This window comes from Nomia melanderi, chromosome 7 (genome assembly GCF_051020985.1).
Source record: "Nomia melanderi isolate GNS246 chromosome 7, iyNomMela1, whole genome shotgun sequence".
Taxonomy (NCBI): Eukaryota; Metazoa; Arthropoda; class Insecta; order Hymenoptera; family Halictidae; genus Nomia; species Nomia melanderi.
The window spans coordinates 11796151-11806005 of record NC_135005.1 but is presented as its reverse complement, the minus strand read 5'-3'; the positions used below and the strand labels follow the sequence as shown (position 1 = coordinate 11806005).

At 31.9% G+C, this 9855-nt stretch overlaps 3 protein-coding genes across 12 annotated transcripts; 2 read left to right on the top strand and 1 right to left on the bottom strand.

The window, feature by feature from the left end:
• The first annotated feature begins 404 nt into the window (after positions 1 to 404).
• On the top strand, positions 405 to 2681 carry Vps4 (vacuolar protein sorting 4). Its single transcript, XM_031984544.2, has 6 exons — positions 405 to 835; positions 925 to 1036; positions 1116 to 1492; positions 1566 to 1833; positions 1911 to 2353; positions 2434 to 2681. The coding sequence occupies exons 1-6, from the start codon at positions 812 to 814 to the stop codon at positions 2533 to 2535; spliced, it is 1326 nt and encodes a 441-aa protein (XP_031840404.1). The 5' UTR covers positions 405 to 811; the 3' UTR covers positions 2536 to 2681.
• Positions 2682 to 2705: 24 nt separating this feature from the next.
• On the bottom strand, positions 2706 to 6002 carry Pdp (pyruvate dehydrogenase [acetyl-transferring]-phosphatase 1-like protein, mitochondrial). Of its 10 annotated transcripts, none has more exons than XM_031984541.2 (6): positions 5499 to 6002; positions 5225 to 5292; positions 4937 to 5170; positions 4729 to 4870; positions 4177 to 4653; positions 2706 to 4098 (listed from the first exon to the last, which is right to left on the bottom strand). In XM_031984541.2, exons 3-6 carry the CDS (start codon positions 5066 to 5068, stop codon positions 3419 to 3421), a joined length of 1431 nt encoding a protein of 476 aa, XP_031840401.1. In that variant the 5' UTR covers positions 5069 to 5170; positions 5225 to 5292; positions 5499 to 6002; the 3' UTR covers positions 2706 to 3418. The 10 variants fall into 10 exon arrangements, with proteins under 10 accessions (XP_031840401.1, XP_031840398.1, XP_031840403.1 ...); XM_031984538.2 differs by having other exon boundaries at positions 4937 to 5143; XM_031984543.2 differs by having other exon boundaries at positions 4937 to 5123.
• Positions 6003 to 6224: 222 nt separating this feature from the next.
• On the top strand, positions 6225 to 9810 carry LOC116430412 (Kinesin-like protein at 67A). Its single transcript, XM_031984518.2, has 3 exons — positions 6225 to 6395; positions 6480 to 9188; positions 9414 to 9810. Exons 2-3 carry the CDS (start codon positions 6589 to 6591, stop codon positions 9454 to 9456), a joined length of 2643 nt encoding a protein of 880 aa, XP_031840378.1. The 5' UTR covers positions 6225 to 6395; positions 6480 to 6588; the 3' UTR covers positions 9457 to 9810.
• The last annotated feature ends 45 nt before the right edge of the window (positions 9811 to 9855 follow it).

Here is a 9855-nt window from a genome sequence, read left to right as displayed (position 1 = left end):
TATGTGTGTGTGTATGTATTATATGTATATATAAAAAATATATATAGACATATATTATAATGAAATAAATACTTATAAATAATGAATAGTAGAAACTGACAAATGAACCTTTTAAACTTCTGAACTAATAAAGTGGATAAAGTGCCATGTTTAATATTAGGCTCAATATTACTATAAGCAAACAGTATATAAGTACTTAATTTAAACGCTTATCAAGAAAGTAATAAGTAAAATATACTTTCATACACGATAATTGTTTTTAACAAGTTTTAATAACTTATACAGATAGCGTATAGTTTAGAATATAAATAATCATTACTACAATATAAAATATATAAATCATTATATTCTACGATGATTTTTACATGACGATTATTGTTATATGAATTTCTAAATTCTAAATAAATACGTTTCATACTTGAATGCACTTGCGATCATTTCGGGTGTTAAATGTACTTTCTCTGTGAACGGGACTTTAATAGACGTGAAACAAGTATAAGTAAAGACGCTCGTAGATGCAGTGTATTCAAAATTCTTCGAAATTGTTTCATGACGAATGTGATATGTCAAGCGGTGACGTTGGATAACTGAATTTTAAAGGTTATCAAACACGACAGAGAAATTGAAATATTCACATTGAAAGAAATCAGTCTAAATAGTATAACTCATCAATGTGGTAGATCTCTGTCTCGATCACCACTTCTCCTTATTTTTTCGCGACGTCGCGACGTATCGTGACGATAGATTATCCTGTAAATGTTCCAAGTTTTTAGGATAAAATAAAGGTTAGCTAAATTTTTAAAGTAATATAATGGCTGTAGGCACGACATTGCAGGTAAACTGTCAAAATTAGTTACTTTCATTTTATTTAACTAATTATTAAATTATCGGTTGTAACTGTTATATTTTCTTTTTATTTTATAGAAAGCTATAGATCTAGTTACCAAAGCGACAGAAGAAGATCGCAACAAAAATTATGAAAAAGCGCTCGAGTTGTATGAACATGCAGTTGAATATTTTCTGCACTCCATTAAATGTAGGAATATTATCTAATTTTTTTACTGTCATTTTTCGTTTAAACAAATATTGATTTAAAATTTTGTAAATCTCTTTAGATGAAGCACAAGGAGATAGAGCAAAAGAAAGTATTAGAGCTAAGTGTACGCAATATTTAGAGAGAGCTGAAAAATTAAAAGCTTATTTGAGGAAAAGTAAGAAAAAGCCTGTAAAAGCAGGGGAGGATAACTCCAAGACTGAAGACAAAAAGAGTGATAGTGGCGACAGTGATACTGATAGTGATCCGGAAAAGAAGAAACTTCAAAGTAAATTAGAAGGGGCGATAATTATTGAAAAACCAGATGTCAAGTGGGGTGATATCGCTGGACTTGATGGAGCTAAAGAAGCTTTAAAAGAGGCAGTTATTTTGCCAATACGTTTTCCTCATCTCTTTACTGGAAAACGGATCCCATGGAAGGGTATTTTGCTGTTTGGGGTAATTTTCTATACAAACAAGTATTTTTAATGAAAAAATATATATTTTTCAAATAATTTTGAGATATTTTCAGCCACCAGGTACTGGTAAATCTTATTTAGCAAAAGCAGTGGCCACAGAAGCCAATAACTCAACATTCTTTTCTGTATCATCCTCTGACTTAGTAAGCAAGTGGCTTGGAGAGTCTGAAAAGCTTGTAAAAAATTTGTTTGAATTAGCTCGGCAGCACAAACCTAGTATTATATTTATTGATGAGGTTGATTCACTTTGTTCATCGCGTTCTGATAATGAATCAGAATCTGCGAGAAGAATAAAAACAGAATTTTTAGTTCAAATGCAAGGTAAAAAGTGGTAACTAAGTTTTCCAATTTGGTTATGTTTATAATCTTTTTGATAATAAATTTAATCAATGTATCAGGTGTTGGTTCTGACAATGATGGTATACTAGTATTAGGGGCTACCAATATACCATGGGTACTGGATTCTGCTATTAGAAGAAGATTTGAAAAAAGGATTTATATACCCCTGCCTGATGAACAAGCTAGGGCTATAATGTTTAAACTTCATTTAGGAAGTACTTCTCATTGTTTGACAGAAGAGGATTTTAAGAGATTGGCTGCAGCTACTGATGGATATTCAGGAGCTGATATAAGTATTATTGTTCGAGATGCACTAATGCAACCAGTTAGACAAGTCCAAACGGCAACGCATTTTAAACGCGTTAGAGGCCCATCACCGAAAGATCCTTCGGTTATTGTAGATGATTTACTTACACCTTGTTCACCTGGAGATCCAGCCGCAATTGAAATGAATTGGATGGAAGTTGAAGGGGATAAGTTGTACGAGCCACCTGTAACTATGGTAAGTGTCACGATTTATGTTTATATCGATAATCATTCAAACATTTATTATAGTATAAATGTTTAAACTTCTATATTCAGAAAGATATGTTAAAGTCATTGGCAACAACTCGACCTACAGTGAACGAAGAGGATATGTCCAAACTAGAGAAATTCAAGCAAGACTTTGGTCAAGAAGGTTGATACTTGGAATTTTTTTATAGATGTAAATCAATGTACACTTCCAAAAATATGTTTCAGTTACACGCGCTTGCCTTACATCTTGTTTCATTACTAGTAGTACAGAGCATTTATATAAAACCACCTCAATCAAAGTTCTTGCGTATGTATCTCTGCTTCTCTGTTTCTTTGTCTTTCTTTCTCTTTTATTTTTTCCAACATTGAATATGCATTAATGATATCAGTGTAAACTTGATGCTTATTCACAAATACTATTTGTCAGTGTATAAATATCACTGAATGAACTATATATTTTGAATTGAAAAACTGATAAATTTCAATCAGCGGAAGGACGATACTGTTTTATATTAGGATACCTCGAGGAGAAAATTGAAATATGCGTATTTTCACACACACATATTATCTACTAATCTAAACACTATGATTGTACCTAACAAATTAACTGTATAATATGTAGATTTAAAACACATTTCGAAACGATATTTACAATTACAGTTCAGCAATTTCTTTGTATATTTTATAATTTTCAAATCTTGCTTAGGCATCCTTGACAGGTTATCTATGGTATTCTATATTCGTTTGTTCAAAAAACAAAAATGATAAATAATCAGTTTAAACGACTTAACAAATTAAGTGAGCGCGATTATATGTGGTATATGATATGTATATATATATATAAATATAAATATATGTATTTTATATGTATATGTATATGCATATGTATGTACGTGTTGCAATGAAACAGGACACTGTTTCTCTGTAAAATGTTTTTATTGTTAACTAAATAAATAATACGACGTACGATAAATCAGTGATTTCTAGTGACATTTGAGTGTGGTATTAGTTGTAAAGTACTGTACAAAAATAATCAGAAATTCTCATATATTTAAGGAGGACAATGTCTTAAATATTCAGAATCCATATAGACAACAGTTATCGTGATGTCATCACGAAATATCCGTACCACTGGGCTAGATAACGTTAATAATCGTGATAATTTTCCGTGATCTATACCGTAGTCTGTTCCACCGAGCGCATGTCTGAGTAGATGTGTTGCTGCATTACTATCAAGAGGTTTCTTTTTTAATCCTTCTTTACGTTGCACTAACATCTTATTAATATCAGACAATTTCATATTTCTACAAGGCAACCGTAGTGAACTTAATGTTACTTTTCCGCTCATATGTTCACCTACTAAACGCACGCCTTCTAAAGGAGATATTAAATCCCATAAACCGTCGCTAGCTATTATAAGAAATTTATCTCGGGGTGTTAATCTATGATATTTAACTTCTGGTTTGGCTGTCAAATATGGTGGAGTATGATAATTTGGTGGTATCATAGCTTCACCTATGTATGGCGCTACTTCTCGTAAAGTCTTTTTGTTCCACTTATATTGAAAATCACCTAAAGAACGAAGAGGCGCTAACTGACCAAGAAGTCGTTCCATTTTAATTATAGTAGACCTTTCATTTGGTGGATGCTCAGATAAAATTCTTTCAACTTCTGCGCGATTGTCGGTATTGTGTTCCACAGTCATTAATTTCGCAGACCAACCATCTTCTTCTGCAATTAATAAATAATAAAGAAATATTGTAATTCCTTTCAATAGAAATATTAATTTCTATTAAAAGCAATTCATACCAGAAAGCGTCCCAAGTACTGCTTGACAATCCCCTACTCCAGCAACGTGGAGATGGGGACCATCAATGTGCGCGACAGCTGCTACAGCACCACTTGTAGCAATCTCAAGGAACTTTTTGGTATTCTTTTTACCTAAGTTTAATAGTGCTTCATTCGACAAATCATTGTCTAGCCTCATAAATGCATTTTCCAAAGCTGTTTCCATTTGAAATTCTGTTGTACATTCATTATCTGCAAGATCCTTCATGAAACTTAAGAAACTTGCTTGATACAGATCTTTATTTTCGGAAATAAATTCAGTTCTATCATTAAACATTTGTAGAAGTTCTAATTTATTATCTGAATTAACTGTGTTCAGGTATTGCTTAAGTAACTTTTTGGGTAACAAGCAAGCTGATATATAATGAAAAAGTCTTTTTGATATCACTTGAGCACATGCATCACCTCCATGACCATCGAATACACCCAATAAAATTCCTACAACAAATGTGGATTGTCATTGATATTTTATTTATTATATACCTGAAACAATATTTAATGCATCTAGCATACCTTTGGTGAACAAACATTGGGCCTCTGATCTAGCATCTTCTATAGGATTATTAGATGGCAATTGATTAGAGTCATAATATTTCACAGAACTTTGCCCATTAAATTCTTTGGTATACTCGTTAGTTTGTAAAACTGTGGTAACCTATAATATAATTATATTTATTTTAAAAGTAAAAGTTTAGAAATGAATTTTGCACTGTTACATTACCTCCTGTGGTGTAAGACGTGGTAGTGCCATATACAACCTTCGAGTACATTTGTTACCATTTCGTTTTTTCTGTCTAACGCATACATTGCTGACAGCTTTAATTGCACCGTTGCTAATATTCTGAAGAATCATTATTTTCTGCGGTTTTGCAGTATAATTCTGCTAGCACGCTTCCATGTTTTTATTCCTATAGCACATCTCGGATATCTTGCAGGTTATGTTAAATACTTGTCACTTTAAAAACGAATCTTCAGGAATAAATTATTTATAATCTCATATAGTACATACCTCTTTATTACAAGTCTCGATAATACTTTTATAATTATTAAGAATGTACGTGTAGGGTATTATCGTAACTGTAATTTTAAGTAATTATGTTCGCATAATGATAATTGATTAAAATTAACAGTAACTATATATTTACACTAGAAATAATGTTATAACGACTAATGATATTCGTTATAAATTATACATAAGCATATACATAAGAAATACAATATAAAATGATCTACAATAATTACATACACGTAAAGTACTTGTGTACTATGATACGTGTACTTACATATGTCTAGTAGTAGATAGTACTACATCTATGCTGTGCATTAAAATTACAGGATAACTTATACGAAAGAGAACTTAGTAAAAGTTATTTTAAATCGTTCAAACGCAATGACTTACAGTGTCTCGGAAAATATAATATCGAAATAAATGCCATCCTGCTTGACAACATGATTCATAAATTCTTAAAAAATGAAATAATTAAGAGCAATATACTTAAAATTAATTTATTTCCCTTATTTCAGTAAATTAACTTATATTAAAGAATTGGTGATTGTTGTATTTGGTAAACGCCATTAATGTTAAGAATATGCATTTTAAACAAATAGATCATAATGTTTGTTATTTATTTTTATTTTGTTATAAAAAGTTGTTCAATATTAAACGCTTTGCATGTCGTCTAATCCTACTAATATTCAAAGATAGACTTGTTCTTAATTTAAACACAGCGCCACAATGGAAACAAACCGTAGAAAAAAACTGTTTTTGGTTTCATTGATTTTGCCTGGGTATATATAACTGCATATAGATAGCGGAACACCAGCAGCGAATAATTTGACCATTTAGTCCACATTATTCATAAGTCTGCACAGGGGCAAAAGTTGTTTCATGCTAGGGATTTTGTTTATGGTTTTGATTGGCTATGTGTAACCGTATTAACAACTAACAAATTAATAACGAAAATGAAATGAGTAAAGATGAAAGCTGACCAATGCAACTCGCATTCCTTTCAGGGCTCTTCTCGTGACCAACGTAGAGTAGATACTTAAGTAAATACTTATACACGACAGAGATTTGTGTCGAGCTTGTTAAGCCAAAGAATAAACCTAATTATAGATGAAATCTTTTGTAGTTAAAGAAAATGAAATCACAATAACTCTCCATTCCACTTGGAATTGCTGTAAGTTATTTTTTAACTCTAATGGTAACAAAATGGTTAGACAGATATTCTGATTATCATTGTTAATATCTCTTGGATTGGCAGAACTGTTGTTAAAGACAATTGTGGTGTACGCCAATTTGAATTTCAAAACTTGTTTGCCGTCAACGGCCGGTGATGGGTGTTTGTATGTGAATTTGTAACGTTTACTATAATGCTTAACAAAAAACATTTGACGAAAACATTTTCGCCTGATAAATTAAAGAAATGTGCGAAGAAACAGTTATTGATCAATGGAACGAAGCCGAGTACAAGTGGAAGTACCGCTTTAACGATACAAACCCAATCTGGCTCACAAACAAGTATTAAGGTAATTGTAAGGGTTCGACCACAGAATGAACTTGAACTGCAGGACAATTGTAGAACCATCATTAAAGTTGTTGACGATAAAATGTTGATTTTCGATCCAAAGGAGGATGAAAATCCTTTCTTTTATCGTGGGATTGTTCAGAGGGGTCGAGACTTACTTAGGAAACAAAACAAAGAATTACAGTTCATTTTTGACAAAATCTTCGATATGCAATCTACTAATAATGATGTATTTGAAGGAAGTACCAAAGATTTAATTGCCAGTCTGTTAGATGGTTATAATTGTTCTGTATTTGCTTATGGTGCAACGGGTGCTGGCAAAACTCATACGATGCTTGGCTGCAACAAAGACCCCGGTATCACTTACAGAACAGTGGCAGAACTATTTTCGCAAATAGAAAGTCAAGGTGAACATCGTGAATTTAATTTAGGTGTAACATATTTGGAAGTTTATAATGAGAATGTACAAGATCTTTTACATAAATCTGGACCTTTACATTTGAGAGATGATGGTAGATATGGTATTATAGTTGCTGGTCTTAAGGTAATTACCATTCAAAATGCAGAAGAATTATTGTCTCTTTTGGCAAAGGGTAATAGAAATCGTACTCAGCATCCTACCGATGCAAATGAGGAAAGTAGCAGAAGTCATGCTGTCTTCCAGGTTTATATTAATATTACCAACAAACTTGATGGTCAAGTGCGACAAGTAAAATTATCTATGATAGATTTAGCTGGATCCGAAAGAGCCTCTGCCACAGGAAGTAAAGGAGCAAGGTTTAAAGAAGGTACAAATATCAATAAGTCTTTACTGGCGCTTGGAAATTGTATTAACAGTTTGGCCGATGGTGCAAAACATATAACTTATAGAGATTCTAAACTGACACGATTATTGAAAGATTCGCTAGGTGGGAATTGTCAGACAGTTATGATAGCTAATATTGCACCCTCTAGTTTTAGTTATGAAGATACATATAATACTTTACGATATGCAAATAGAGCAAAGAAAATAAAGACTCACATAAAGAAAAATATTATATCTTGTGAAATGCATGTAACTGCATACATAAAAATGGTGGAGGAACAAAAAAAAGAAATAAATTACTTGAAGCAAAAGCTATTAGCTTTAGAAAATGGTTCGGTGGATGTTTTGCAACCGCCGGATGTATTACGACCGTCGGAAAATGCAAAAGTAAATGAGGAGATAGAGAGTAAATTGACCCAACTATTTCAAAAGAAGAAAGTTCTAAATGAAAAGATCTTATCATTAGAAAGCGCGGATAAAATATTATGTTGTAGAATTCAGTATAAGAAAGCAGCTGATGAGAGATTACATAATCTCACAGCAACTGTTGATGCTACAAGTTCAGAAGAACACAATGCTAGTGGTAAACTGCGTGTGAATAAATCTTTACAATACTTTGAACGACAAAGAGATTCCTTGAAAACACAGATGATAGTAACATGGGAGGAATTGTGCTCATGTGAAACAGAATTACAGAAACTGAAAACAGAAATCACATCGCAAAAACTTGAAAAATTAGAAGATATTATTTCACAAAGAACTTGTGAAGTAGAAAAAGCTAGACTGCAACAGCAGTATGAGCATGTTAAAAAGATTTGTAATCTTCAACAATGTGAAATGTTGTCCAATTATTCAATCATTAAAACAATGAGTATAACATTGCAAAATTATTACAACACAATGAGAAATAATGGAGCAATGACAGACACAATGAAAGACGAATTCAGACAATTGATTAAGTTGTTAGAAGGAGTGAGAAATATTAAGTGGTCAGACGTGGAAACTATTGATCATGAAGAACATTTTTATAGTTTAACTTGTCTTCTTAGTACATCTAACTTGATGGATCCCCTCCACAGTAAAGTACCAGTATTTACAACATGTGCCTTAAATAATCAAAATCAAGATAATTGTTCAAAAGATGCTTTGAATACGACTTTTAATGCATCCAGTTCAAACACAGATAGCGCTTCTGATTTGCATAATGTTACTGTTACTTTGCTAGATGGTTCAAATTCAACTGTTAAGAAAGATATAACGGAATCGGACGAAAATGCGGCAGAAGAACGTAGTATTGATATTTGTACTCAAGGAAATACGAGAAAGCGTGTTCTTGTAGACAAAAATCGTGGAGATAGTGGAAAAACACCCACAAAACAACAAAAAAAGATATTCACGAAATATAAAGATTCACTGGATTTATCAGGATTCAAGGGTAAAGAAAATAAACATGTACAAAAGTCGCATACAATGATGAGTGCAAAAAGTATTGCCACGTTAAATAAATTAAAAGCGGATAAATTTAAAAAAGATAGTTTTGATATGAATACAACACCAGCAGCCTTGAAAGTAGTAAGGGAGAAAGAAAGACGTGGATTAATGACAACACATCCATATCAGAAACCAAATGGGAAACAAAAGTGAGTATGAAATTTATATAAGAATGGAAGCAACTGGTACTTTCGTCAATTCAAAAATAATTTAACTATAAACATAGAAAATAGAAGTGTGGAAGTCAAACAGAGACGTAAAATTTTATAAGATAACGATCTTTGAGACTTTGCAATAATGAATCATGGCTACTATAACTTTGTACAAGAAAGATAAAGCTTCTTCTGGTGACTAAAATTTGTGTATCTTTACAGATCTGCTTCGGGTATGCCCTCGTCCCGAGGACCATGGTTGTAGAGATTGATACTATATCGAGAAATCTATGTAATTATTTATGTTTGAGCCAGTAAATAAGATGCGCAGAGAACTGGCTAAACAGTCCATATCTGTATTACAATATAAGTGCAAAAATTATTAGTAGAAAACTATAAAAATCTAAAAAATACTAAAATTATTAAAATAATTCTTTTTTTGAAAAACAACTTACTTATCGTACTTGTATAGATTATATTACTTAAGCTACGTCTGATAAATGTAACTGTATTTTGTAATGTGCTTCTTTACTAAAAGATTTCATAATTTACGCTACGCGTCCAGCTGAGAGTATTTTAACGAACTGTTTGAAAGACTGAACACGAAATGGATAAAGACAATAAATGAATCAATTTAAATTTATTTTAAATAGTTTCTTTCTTT

Bases quoted from the DNA above. Each gene is read 5' to 3' on its own strand.
- Vps4 (XM_031984544.2), top strand. From the start codon at position 812: ATGGCTGTAGGCACGACATTGCAG. The intron at 1,834-1,910 runs GTAAAAAGTGGT...TCAATGTATCAG, and splicing joins ATTTTTAGTTCAAATGCAAG to GTGTTGGTTCTGACAATGAT. The intron at 2,354-2,433 runs GTAAGTGTCACG...TTCTATATTCAG, and splicing joins ACGAGCCACCTGTAACTATG to AAAGATATGTTAAAGTCATT.
- Pdp (XM_031984541.2), bottom strand. From the start codon at position 5,068: ATGATTCTTCAGAATATTAGCAACGGTGCAATTAAAGCTGTCAGCAAT. The intron at 4,654-4,728 runs GTATGCTAGATG...CATTTGTTGTAG, and splicing joins CCAATGTTTGTTCACCAAAG to GAATTTTATTGGGTGTATTC. The intron at 4,099-4,176 runs GTATGAATTGCT...TATTAATTGCAG, and splicing joins AGTACTTGGGACGCTTTCTG to AAGAAGATGGTTGGTCTGCG.
- LOC116430412 (XM_031984518.2), top strand. From the start codon at position 6,589: ATGCTTAACAAAAAACATTTGACGAAAACATTTTCGCCTGATAAATTA. The intron at 9,189-9,413 runs GTGAGTATGAAA...GTATCTTTACAG, and splicing joins AAACCAAATGGGAAACAAAA to ATCTGCTTCGGGTATGCCCT.